The 13,664-nt window shown below is 34.0% G+C and overlaps 1 protein-coding gene across 5 annotated transcripts in view; it reads right to left on the bottom strand.

The window, feature by feature from the left end:
- Positions 1–13,664, bottom strand: part of Brinp3 (BMP/retinoic acid inducible neural specific 3) — a 363,635-nt gene that overhangs the window by 170,385 nt on the left and 179,586 nt on the right. For all 5 annotated transcript variants that reach the window (XM_021165977.2, XM_029483296.1, XM_029483291.1 and 2 more), the window contains one exon: positions 4,579–4,769. In XM_021165977.2, the coding sequence (XP_021021636.1) occupies positions 4,579–4,769 (191 nt within the window). The remainder of the gene's footprint in view (positions 1–4,578; positions 4,770–13,664) is intronic.

Here is a 13,664-nt window from a genome sequence, read left to right as displayed (position 1 = left end):
AGAGAGAGAGAGAGAGAGAGAGAGAGAGAGAGAGAGAGAGAGAGAGAGAGAGAGAATTGTTTACAGATTTACAGAATGGTCCTAAATCCCATATAATTGGCAGAGACCATCCGACATCATAGTGTGTAATTCAAAAAGACAAAGCATGTGTGACCCGTCGGAGCCATACCTGTAGAACTCTAAATATGAAATAACACTCGTAAACTAAGTTAACTTTTAGCATACATTGTGTATTTATTTTTCATTTCTTTAAATGCTGAAAATTAAATATTTATATATTATTCTCTATTAGAGTAACTACTCTTCTATCACAGAGTTCAGCAAACCATATCAATACATCAAATATTTCAAGAAAATAACAATTATACTATTCTAAAACCATTAATTAAATTCTATCAAATGATTCAACTTTTTCACTAAATGATCTCTAAAGTTTAATGCAATTACAAAAAACATTTACCACAATGCATATGCATAATCAAGATTGTTTTTATGTTCTATTACCTCCCCAGATAAACATTATTTTCATCTTCTCATTAATATCCCTCTTAAAACTTTGAACTTTATCAGACTATTTCAAAATAATGCCATATTAGTGAAATTATATCTCAGTTAACTCAGTTGACTTGAGCTTTTAAAAAAGTAATAGCCAATTCTAGACATTTATTTGACAATACAATGAATGATTTATTGAGGAAATATAACTTTATATCAATATATTAATCACACTTTTATGGGATATTATTGAGCTCCACAGCAGTTTGAGGCTCTGTTTTGAAATTTACAGTTTCATTAATGAGCTACTGCTCACATTTAGTCTCATAATTATAGGAGATAAACACAACAAATTGCTGTATTTCATTTTCTGGAGTGAATCTCATAGTTAGCACTAATTGCTAAACTCCTTTGTGTTTTTCAAGAATTCACATGAATAAAGTTGGCATGATTGTGCATTTCTAATTGTATTTTTGTTGATGTCTGATAGTCTCATTTATGTTTATTTTTAGCAGTACTTTGCCTTTTAAATTCTGAGAATTGAGAGGCAAAACGATTCAACATTTATTTGAGAAATAAAATGCCCAATACATGGTACTTTGAACACACATTATATTCAAACCAGGAAACTGCATTTTCTTATTCTAATACCAGCTATTATATAATAAATATAATATAATTAATATAATAATGTAATATTTTAAAATAATTAATGAAAACTCTAAAGATTTAATGAAAAAAATTAATTTAGGTTTAACACAGTAAAACTGTTTGCATTCAAATATTTACTTCACATCATTGATTTTATATTTTTATTCTATAATTGTTTTTTCGCATGTTTATGTATAGAGGGGTGGTAAGTTATTGGATATGAGTTGGAGTGGTTTCCTTAAAGTAGCTTGGTGCCATTTATTTTAAGTTGTGTTTGGATGCTATTGAACATCTATTTCATTGCCCTTTAACCATCTTTACCATGTTTACACTGTTATTTAAGGATTGTTTACTATATGTATGATCATGCACAAACATTTTTTGAATCCATATAAGGATCATTTTTAGTGGAGTTGTACATTAAGAAGTCTATAACCTGAGACTCATGTGGACACACAGCATTGGTCTTCATTACACTTTAAACACAGCTCAGTGGCATAAAGCCTCAGGGTAACCCAGAATGTATCTACCCTGCTTCAGATACCACCAGTCACTTAAAATGACAACTTTCTCTAAAAATCAATAGCTTTGGGGATAAAATTAAGTTCAGAAAGATGTATTTACATCCTTCTCAGTTCGTATACCCTTCACCCTGCACTCTTGACAAATTTGCCTAAGTGCACAGACATGCTGTTGGGATCTTGCACATTCATCATTTCTATTTTTAAAAACAACTTAAACACGAAGTATGTGTTCTATTCATAACCTCTTTATTCATCATCTTCTCCCTACTTAGTTTCTTCTATCTTATCTAAGACTTGACTTCTACTAATCTTCACAATTGGGACATACACATATTTGGAAGTTCTGTTGATCTTATGGTTAGTACAAAAACAATCTGAGTTTATCTGTCAATTTCCAAATACCAGGTTATATTTTTCTGTCTTTCAGAGCTTCTCCTAGATTCATTGTTCCTCACCAGAGCCTCACTTTGGGTCTCAATTGTATTATAGAGCTATCCTTTAAACTATGGGGAAAATTATCTTTCCAACATAATTTTTTGTGAAAGAAAAGTTTAAAATATTTCTAATATGGAGTTATATACTACATTAAAATATATACTTTCTTTGGTGATATAAAAACTCTATGGATAAACATGCATTAAGTTTAGTCATGAAGTGTAGCTGAGTTTTTTACTTATGGGTAATAAAAACTGCTGTGTAATTCTACTTTTAATGAACAAAAAGTCAATAACTATATAATAAACATACATCCACGCTTTCTCTATTAGAAATTATACTCTAACATACTGTTTTCATTATTAAAATTGATTTCTGAGAAAGTCTATTACCTTTCAGCGTCTGCAAGCAAAGTGTCTAACAATATCCTAGTTTATAGCTTTTCTACATCAACTGAGATTTCTGAAATTGCATTAGCTCCATATTTTTTTACACAACTTACTATTGATTTATGCTAAGTTCATTGGTATATGCTCCTTACTGCCACATTATAAGTTTCATTTCATAAATTATAAATTACATATAGTTGTATTTTATAATTTATATATACAGAAAAATTATCAACTCCTTGTACTAGAGACACTAAATATAAAAGTGTCAGAACATTCCATATCACTTGATATTTCTTCGATTATCTTTGTGTGTGTGTGTGTCTACATCCATTCATTTCAAATATTGCAGTTCATAAAATATCAAAGTAATACCCTTTCAACTTACAGGCATGAGGACATGCACACATATATTTTAATTTCATAAGAAAATGAATGTTATACTTAATATTGTTTTTTGTGTTAAATATGAAACGTGAGCTATTACATGACAAAATACACTTTTTACTTATTTTGTTGTGGAGAATTTCATCTAAGAAATTAATGTGACTGTTCTCTTTAGTTATTAATAACCTTGCTTTTTGCTAAACACAATAATATAATTATCCTAATATGCCATAGAAATATCATTCAAAGGGTATTGTTTCAGTGTACCACCCTTCATAACCCCATCCTCTGTTTTCCATTTATTTGACATTTCTTTTGGAAATTTTACCTACATCATTTATTATGTTATCAGTTTTGATAACCTTACTATGTACAAAGTGAAATAACATTAGTGAGCAGGTAATATATTGTTCCATGAATTCTACATTACATTATATTTTGTCCTTTAGAAACTTGTATATGCTAACTCTATTTTTAAATTATATATATATATATATATATATATATATATATATATATATATATCTGTGACTCACTTTCACGCTAGTAAAACATCTTAATATATTTTAAAAACTATAACCTAATGAACAATTGTAAATATAATCTATATGCTTTCTAAGGTTTATTTTACAAACACAATTCTAAGAATTCTCTGTGAACTTCAAATTTCAAGTAAAATTTAATTATACTTGGTCATAAAAATGAAAACAAAACCCTACTTATCAACTGAAAATGCTGCATCAACCTGCATATAATTATACCTTATAAATAAAAGCTTTGAAAAAGGACAACACATTTTTTAAATAGTCATTTGAATCACTGGTTGGAGAAATATACAGAAATTGTATAAAACTCTATAAGGTCTCAATGGGGATAACCTTGGCCAAAATGCCCAACATTGAGGAGAGGGAACTCAAAGAGCCCACCTGCAGTATCTAGACAGTATCTCAAGCAAAGCAAAGGGGTTACTAACCCACAGTCAAAATTTCTGACACAGAACTGTTTCTGTCTAAAAGAACTGCAGGGACACAAATGGAGAACAGACTGAAGGAAAGGCGGTCCAATGACTGGCCGAACTTGGAATCCATCTCATGGGAGGGCACCAAAGTCCTGACATTATTATTGATGCTAGGATGTGCTCAACAGAGAGGAACCTGCCATGGCTGTTACCTGAGAGGTTCTGCCAGCAGATGACTGAGACAGAAGCAGATACTTATACCCAACCACTGAACTGAAGTAGGGAACTTCTATGTTTGAATTAGGGGAAGGATGGAAGAAGCCCAAGGGAATAGTGACCCCATAAGAAGACCAGCATTCTAAATTTACTGGGAACTCAGGAAGCTCCCAGAGACTGAACCACTAGCCAGGAGCATACGAGGGACAGTCTGAGGCCCTCCTCGCACAAATATAGCAGAAATCTGTCTGGTCTGGTCAGGCCTTAGTGATAGATGATGTGCTTATTCCTCAAGAGACTTGAATCTCCAGGGAAGGAGGAGCACTGGTAATAGGGTGGGGGTAGCACCCTATGGGAGGAACAGGAAGGAGGAATGGGATGAGGAATTGAGGGAGGGGAGACTTAGAGCGGACAATGATGGAAATGTAAATAAATAAAATAATAAAAATTGGAAAAAAATAAAGGGATAAAAGAAAGGAAAGGGAAAATATTTTTCTAAGTTCAAGCTTAAGTTTAGGCTTACCTTGATGGCAGTGGATGCAATTTGGATATGGTGAAGTCTGCGAAGGGTGCTGTCCCTGTCAATAAAATAGGAAGCAGCCAACTGATGTAAGGTCTCCAGAGTAACAGACGAACTATTGGTGCTGGTTTCACTTCCTTCAGATCTTTTGCTCAGCTTCCGCTTGTCCACAAAAATTGTGAGTGACTCCTCTCCTGTATTAATAATATAAAAATGATTGTATTTTCCAGTTAAAATACATCTTATACTTATCGCCAAGAAAGAGTGCCTACAAAAATCCTGTGAGGAAACAATTAGTGAAAATCACAAATCTTAATAAATATTTTAAAGTTTTTATGATTTTCTTTCCCAAGTACCTAGATGTATCAGAGATATTGAAGACTTTGAATGTATGTTTAGTAAATGTTAAACATAGAGATATTAAAGGACAATTTCATTAATCTTATTGACATGTAGTTTAAGTTAGTGAACATTTGTAGACCACAAAGCAAAGCATAATAAAATATTAAGTGAAGTTTTGTAGCACTGTAGTGAACCATACCTTTACAGTGGAATTGTTGATAGGAACAATAAACCATAATTAGTACTCAGCTATACATTTAAAATGAAGAGAAACTCTATTTTAAATGTTAGTAAAACATTCACAAGTTCCCTTCCTATTATATATTTAAGTATGGCTCTTTAATAAGAACTCTGTGAATGACTAAACTCCATAGAAGTTGTAGAAATTGATACTGGATGGTGGACGATGAGACAAGGCTTGCAGAGAGCTTGTAGGGAAGTTTGGATTTCCAAAGATTAAATGCTAATGAATAACTCCTAAATTACACCAATTAGACATGAGGAACTTTTTTCTTCCCAGACACTTACACCATTGTATATTTATCTAACACGTGACAGCCAAACTGGCTGCATGTTCTATCTCTTAGGGACCCATCTGCTCTGGTGGCCCTGTGCCCACTTATAAACTGATAGGCTTTGCTTGAGGAAGGTCAAATAAGATGATCCACAAATGCAGTATGTATCTCCTTTCTATCTGAAAGACGATATATGCTTTACAATAGCGTGGTTCACGGGATCATCTAATACTTGAGCTCATAGACCTCTATAATACAGCAGGTTACAGTAAGCTATTAACAACAATTTTACTTATAAAAAACATTATATGTTTGAAATGATTTAAAAGTTTTTTGAGATTATAATTATATTGTTTACCCCTTCTATTTCCTCCTTCAAGTCCTAAGGAAAACATTTAATATATAGTATTTTACTATGGTAAATGATGTAAGGAAACTAGATTTTTTTTTCCTAGGAAACGTTGATATCGTAATTTAAAGAGTAGTGCTATGACTGACCACAGAGAAATGTTTATAGTGATAAACTAATGTGATATGGTTCAGGGAAATGTATAGAATAAGTACGTGAGTCAGAAACTAAATGAGTGATGTCAAAAGATGCTTATATAAACTATGACAACTAAAAAATGAAACGAGTTTTCAAATGGTTATAAAGTATAAAAATGTAGGTAAATCTTAAGACAGCTTCCTTCAGAAGCACCCATAACAAATACCTTAACAACTAGTTAACATATATTTGTCCCCAAGGGAAGAGAAAATGTGTAAAATTGACATGTCTAAAAAAGTCGATATTGGAAACAATAAAAATATTTTTGAGATGTTTGCATTTATTATTGAAATATTCTGTTATTTAAAACAGTAAATCTGCTTAAAAACAATATTTTCTTAATTTTATTTTAATATTTTATTATTTATTTTTATTACTATTACTATTATATTATTCTATTTATGTATTCCAAATGTTGTCCTCCTTCCTTGTTCCTCCTCCTTAAGTTCTTTCCTCCATCCTTCCTCCCCTTTTCTTAGGAGAGGGTGCTCCCTTGCTCACCCAACCAACCATCCCCCCCTCACCCTGTACCAGAATCACCCTTCTCTGGAGCATCAAGTTTCTAAAAGATTAGGCTCCTCCTCTCCCACTGAGACCACCAAGGCAAGCAGATTGTGAGTGTAATATAGTCCACCTCCTTGGTATGGTAATCTATCCTAGGCATTGGTCGTAGCTGCTTCTTACAATTATTACTAGTCATTTGTGCATATGCCTGAGTATACCACACAGATCACATTTTATTTGGATGTTCTATTTGTATACAAGTGTTAATACATGCACATGCACATATAATGTATTTGTATCAATTAACAGTGATTTCATTTTTTCTCAAGCATCTTAATGCACTTTTTCATATGTCTTGTATATAGCTCAACATTTCCCTTTGACAGAGATATTTTATGACATGGTTTAAATATAAGCTTTAAACTTTTTTTAGTAATTAAAAAATTTAAACATAAAACTTACTGAGCCCACACAAATAGTTTCGCAGGAGTATTCTGCCAAAACTTTGAAGATGAAGAAAAAAGAAAAACAAAGGTTTCTTGAAATGTTCTCATATAACATGGAAGAAAATTCTTAATATAATTCCACACAGCAGTGGCACAAATATTTGAAGTGTATAAAGACAACACATACCTATTAACTAGTATTATTGAAAGATAAAATTATGTAACAATATATAGTATTCACCAGTAAATTAAAAATCTTCCTTCTCCTGACCAAATGTGATAATTCTAATAGTGTGAGGATGTTTACAGATTAGGAAATTAAAAAAAAAATTAGCTTATCATGATATCTAGGAATAGAACCTATGTCTATCACTAATGCTTACAATGTATTTGATGATGGATATCAATTTGTGACTAATTAGAATTTGTAAATCAATAATTAGATCATAACTGTTAAATAAGGTAAAAGATGTGGCTCTCAGGAAAAAGCCATGTAATTTGCTAGAGAAAGTTAGGAAATTTTTCTGATTAAAATTAGATCCGAATAAATGCTGGGTCAAAGGCACTTCCCTGTAGACCTGTTATATTGTGAATAAAGACAATCAATTATGGTGCGAAGAGCCAAGATATTTCTCAGAGCAATATATTGAGTTTGTGTCCTCTGTTGTTGCATGAAAGCCTAAGTACATAAATATACACAAAAATATAAACATAGAAACACAGACAGACACACACAATTGCAATGAGAAAATACAAATAAAAGCAGTTCTTATTGACTTGGTGTTTTCACTAAAACATTTAAAAATAATTAATGTGGCTGTACATGTGTGAAATTTAAAAAGATCAGTGGACAAATTAGTCCACTCAGTTATAGAAATGATGTATAAATAAACTATATAAAAATACTAAGTGGACAAAACCAGACTGATGTAGCATTATTACATATTATTAAACATGAAAGTAAAAAATTGAAAAATGGAAAATTGCTCAAAACTCAGAAAACAATCCTAAAAGGCACAAAAATTATTTTTCCTGAACATAATTATTTATGCTAATGTAAACCTCCAGAGAACAGCCCTGGAAGGATCTTTTTTTTTTTTTGGTTCTTCTCCAGCCAGCAGAGGGAAAAGGATATCTTCGGAGGGTAAGATTCTGTTTTATGAGATATGGGGGGGGTTAGATTTTTGTCTTACATTATTTTGTTAGATATTTAGGGTTATTTTGATAGATATATAGGGTGGCTGTAAAATAATAAAAGGTTTACTTATCTAAGTCTAAATTACTTTGCTACTGTAGCTGACCAGCATTCTGTATTCCACTGAGGCCAGAAACAGCAGTCTCTGGTACTTAGCACCTCAACCTAAAACAGCAGGAGATAAAATAAAGGATTAATTGCTAGAGAGTTTCCCTCTCGTCCAGATGCCTCTTACTTGTCTGTCAAGGAGGATGTTTGGAATTATAAACTTCTAATAAACCAGAAGAAGAGAATAATGCTTGCAGAAGGAAAAAACTTTTATATAAGCAAATATGCATGAACACATAAATTCATATACAGATCCACACATGTGCATATGTACATTTCCATTCAAACCAATTAGGTTCACTTTGCATGCATTCTCACAATTACATATTTACACAGACACATCTGTACTTAAATATGTGTTTGGAGCAAAAGATGAAGCACCAATGCAGAAAGAACTCACTCAATGGTCAACAAGCTGAAGGGTCCAATTGAGGACTCCTCAGTCCCACTTGGGAGGGAGAAGAAACACAAGTGGGGAGGGAGAGAGGGACAAGGAAGGAAAGTGGATGTGAGGTGGGGACAAGGGGAACCTGATCTAGTATTGGGTGAGGGAAAATGACTGAAGGCCTGAGGGCTAGCAAAAAGAATGGAAACAGGCAACCTTGGGAGGTGGGACATTGGGGGGACCCTCCAGAATGCACCAGAGAGCAGGGAGGTGAGAGACTCTGAATTTAAAGGAAGGCACCTTAGATGAAATGCCTAACAGTAGAGAGAGGGAACTTTCAGAGCCCACTTCCAGGAGGAAGACAGGGCATGAAGTGAGGTATGGGCTTGCCATTCCACTGTCAAAATGCTGACATATATTTTTCATGTCTGAAAGAAATGCAGGAATGGGAATGAAGAGGAGCCTTAGGAAAGAAGTTCAAGCAACTGGTCCAAAGTAGGATCCAGCTCAAGAGGAGGTCTCAAGGCCTGATAGTGTTACTGAGGCTATGGAGCACTCACAAAAGGGACCTATCATGATCACATTCCAGAAAACCCAGCAAGCAGCTGAGTAAGATGCAGATATTTACACCTAACCAAAGGACAAAAGCTGCTGACCCCTGTGAATGAATTAAGGGAAGACTAGAAGTAGCTGAGGTGGTGAGCAGCCTTGTAGGAAGACCAGCAGCCTCAATTAAAGCGGACCCCTAATATTTGTCAAACACTGGACCACCAACCAGTCAGCATACACCAGCTGATATGAGGGTCCCAACACATATACAGCAGAGAACTACTGGGTCTGTGTTCATTCAAAGATGCACCTAGCCCTCAAGAGACTGGAGGCCCCAGGGAGTTTAGAGGTCTGGTTGGATGGGGAGTGGGTGGTGCGGATATGCTCCTGGAGCCAGGAGAGTGGGTAGGAGGTATGGGATGAGGAACAGTCGGAGGGTAGATGGGGGTGGGTGGGAATAATATATGGGGTGGAAGGAAGGAAGGAAGGACAAAAAAAAAAAAAAAAGAAAAAAGGTGCCCTCAGGCTCAGTTCTTTGTCCTCAACACTTATATGTCTTTGAGCATACATGATCAAATATTAAAAAGTTCATCACAAGTTCACACATAAAATCAAATCATAACTTGAAATAGAAGTTTACAACAGAGAAAGTTTACATATACATTAGGAATAATTATCTGACTAAACATTTATCACCTGTCACAGCTCTACAAGTTCACTGAGAGTTAAAATCTATAACTCTACAGAGATCTGATCAAAATAGTGGGCTAACAGCTAGTGATTATCATATATGTTTAATAATAACCGCAAGTTATTAGTGAAGTTTTGTATAGATTAACCCAGTCAGTATTTTATCTTCTGTCCTAGTACCTATAATAAATCATTAGTTCCCTTTGTATGACCTTTGGTTAATGGTTTTACAATGTCTTGGTATGTGCTCTGAGTAGTATAAAATCTGTTTACTATCTAGAAACAATTAACCGGTGACATGTGGGAGACTGACAGAGTTCTTACTGCAATTTTGACTATCAGAAAATGATCTAATTGCAGTCCTACTTTAAAGAGCTTAATAAATACTGATATTATTTTAGGAATTCTTATAGGATCATCAAGGAGCTAAAGAAAGGACCCAAGGATCTGAAAGGGTTTGCAGTCTCATAGGAGGAACAGCAATATGAACTAACCAGTAACCCCAGAGCTCCCAGGGACTAAACCACCACCCAAAGAGTACACATGATGGGACTCATGGCTCCAGCCACATATGTAGCAATGGATGGCCTAGTTGGTCATCTATGGGAAGAAAAGCACTTGGTCCTGTGAAGGCTTTATGCCCCAGTTTATGGGAATGCCAGGGCTAGGAAGCAGGAGTAGGTGGGTTGGTGAGCAGGGGTGGGGAGGGGATAGGGGATTTTTTGGAGGGGAAACCAGGAAAGGGGATAACATTTGAAATGTAAATAAAGAAAATATCTAGTAAAAAAGTTTTTTTTAAAAATTAGGAAATCATTTACTTGTTTGTATAACATTACTACAAGACAGTTCATCTTTATAGATCTACAGAGATCTGCTCAAAATAGTGTGCTAATAGCTAGTGATTGTCATGTATGTTTAATAATAACAACAAAATCATACTAATAGCAGGAATCTTTCATAAAATGATTTTCTGCTGTGCCTTTCCTACTGCAGTTCAGTCATAGCTGTTAATCTAAGTTGGTCATCTCAGGAAGATCACCTGTTAATTATTAACTTATTTGTTTTGGTTATTATAAGTGACTGAGAAGGTCTCAAAACTTGAGCCAGGCTTAGGCTCTTCCACAAGGCCTCAGAAAATTGAGCCAGGATTAGGTTTGTCCTCAAGGCTCAAACCAGAGCCAAAATGGGGCCCAACATGTAATGGCTATTCCCATTTGTCAACTTGACTATCTGGAATGAATTACAATCCATAATTAGAGGGCAAACCTGGAATGTAGAACTTGAGGCTTAAAGACACAGCTCTCTGACCTGGATCTTGACATGAAACACTTAGGCCCAAGGCAAGGAGGTACATGCCTTTACTCCCAGGAGATGGAGGCAAGGAGGTCTCTGAGTTCAAGGTCAGCCTGGGACAAAGCAATTTCCACACTTTTTGCTGGAGGTCTACATAAGAGCATTGGAAGAAGGAAGATTAACTCTTTTTAAACTGCTTGCATTTACTTGCTAGCACATCTGTTGCTACTGCTACTACTACTATATAGACCAACCTACTACTATAGAAGACTAGCTTAAACAACAAGCCTTGTGAAGACCAGGTTAAACAAGTAGCCTTGTGGGACTGAGAAACTACTAGAATCTTGGAGTTCCCATCCACAGCTGCCCATTGTTTGCTTAACTGGACTAGAGACTGTAAGTCATCACCATAAATCCTCTTAACATATAGAGAAATTACACAATCCTAGAATTGCAAATGATTGCTCTCCATACTCAACTTAAGAGACATGTTCAGTTTAAAGTACTCTACCGGGTATAGCAATAAACACAAATAGAGAAAATAAGCTATGGTTTACACCAAATGTTAACATCCTAATGGAACAATTCTTTCAAGATCTTTGGATTGTAGATCAACTCAAAAGTCCTATTCTAAACATGGGTATAAAGTAGAAAGATCAAATGCCATTTTACAGTCTACTTACACGTAGGGTGTCTCCAGCACTAAGAGTGGTTTTACATAAGATGGCTACATTCAAAGGTATGGGCATTTTTTTTTAATATTTCACTTAGGATGGGTAGTTCTTAAATACACTTAGAAAAATCACAATGAAATAAGTTGTTTACAACATTTCTCTAAGCATGCATTTAGTTTGAAACAAATTCATTCACAAAAGTTCTTCCTCAGAAATCAATAATTTGTTTTCTTTCTTTTATTTTTGGTTTTTCGAGACAGAATTTTTCTGTATAGCCCTGGCTGTCCTGAAACTCACTCTGTAGACCAGGCTGGCCTCGAACTCAGAAATCCGCCTGCCTCTGCCTCCCAAGTGCTGGAATTAAAGGTGTGCACCACAATAAATTCTTAAGCAAGATTAAAAAATTAAATTCCATGTCGTTCTATTTAGACAAACTTAGAAAATGTTTACACTATTTTTTGTTGTTGTTTTGTTTTGCAGTTTCCTGTACTTCAGTGATTGCTCCCTAACTTCCTGCCTGTTCCACTTCAAACTCATGGCCTCTTTCTTACTATTATTGAATGCATATATGTATTTACATATTCATTTATATCCTTAAGTTTAACCTGTTGGATCCATATAATGTTTAGAAAACAAAACAAAAATTATTCTGAATCAAAGCCCTTTGTCTAATAAACACCAATTTTTAATAAACAAAGCCCGCCTTTCTAATTTTCTTGTAATAAACTTTTTAGCACTGTCCTAGAGTATGTTACCATATCCTGAAAATAAGTTTTCTGGGGTGGGTATTTCTAAGAGTCCTTTTTTTTCTATTGCAACTTTTCAAGTGAAAAGAAAAAAATACTATTTAATACTTTCTCATAAAACTCAATTCTTGTTTTATCCCAAATGACAGAAGCAGAATATGCATGTGCTGTTTGTTTTTGTTTTTAGTTATTGCTAATGGTGTTGTTTTTTTCTTTTTTCACTAATGTTCACTGATTCAAGAATATTTAGCAAACATTAGACTCTCCCTTAAAAATAAAAAAATAATACTTACAAGATGTAGTAATCACTGTTTTAGATAAAATGACTCAAAATATACCATGCATGCTGGCATACTGTATACAGAAACAAAGATGAGCTATGAAAAACAGGGGTCTGAAATGAATGATCAAGAAACGTCTTTCTTTTGAATCTAAAGAAGAGCTATATATCTCTTTATTTTTTATCATACTGGTGTATATAAATCACAGATTTATTTATTTTTTCTAATATAAAACCATCAATAGTTACTTCATACAATAAGAATAAAAATAAAATATTTTAGAGACTTAACATGTTTAGCAATTCTCTGTATTTATTTAAATTTGCCTAATGTAAATAAGTAATTATAAAGAGAATATGATATAATGAAAGCAGCATGCATGGTATTGCTATCATATATGAAGGATAAATTCTTAACATTTACCATGCTCTCATTGACGATTTTGATTTTATTACAGTTGCATAAGATGAGAGCTAATATCCTCTCTGAAATCTTTGGGAACATTAAGCAATCGTCAGTAGTTTTTGACAAAGCAAACATAAGTATAATAAATAATACTTCATTCTCTTCCCATAATTGTATTGTACCTCATGAAGAATGAGAAAGTCTCATATTTTCATATTGTTCATATTACTGATTGTTTTTTAGTACCGGAACCTAGACTCTATCAATATTGTTATCTAGAAAACTTTTGTTAACAAAATATTTTGGATGCTTAAAAGGGTTAAAAAGGGTTTCTAAAGCCGGGCGTGGTGGCGCACGCCTTTAATCCCAGCACTCCGGAGGCAGAGGCAGGTGGATTTCTGAGTTCGAG

This window comes from Mus caroli, chromosome 1 (assembly GCF_900094665.2).
Source record: "Mus caroli chromosome 1, CAROLI_EIJ_v1.1, whole genome shotgun sequence".
In the NCBI taxonomy this organism is placed as follows: domain Eukaryota; kingdom Metazoa; phylum Chordata; class Mammalia; order Rodentia; family Muridae; genus Mus; species Mus caroli.
The sequence above is the reverse complement of the archived record's forward strand: the minus strand, read 5'-3'. Positions and strand labels throughout refer to the sequence as shown.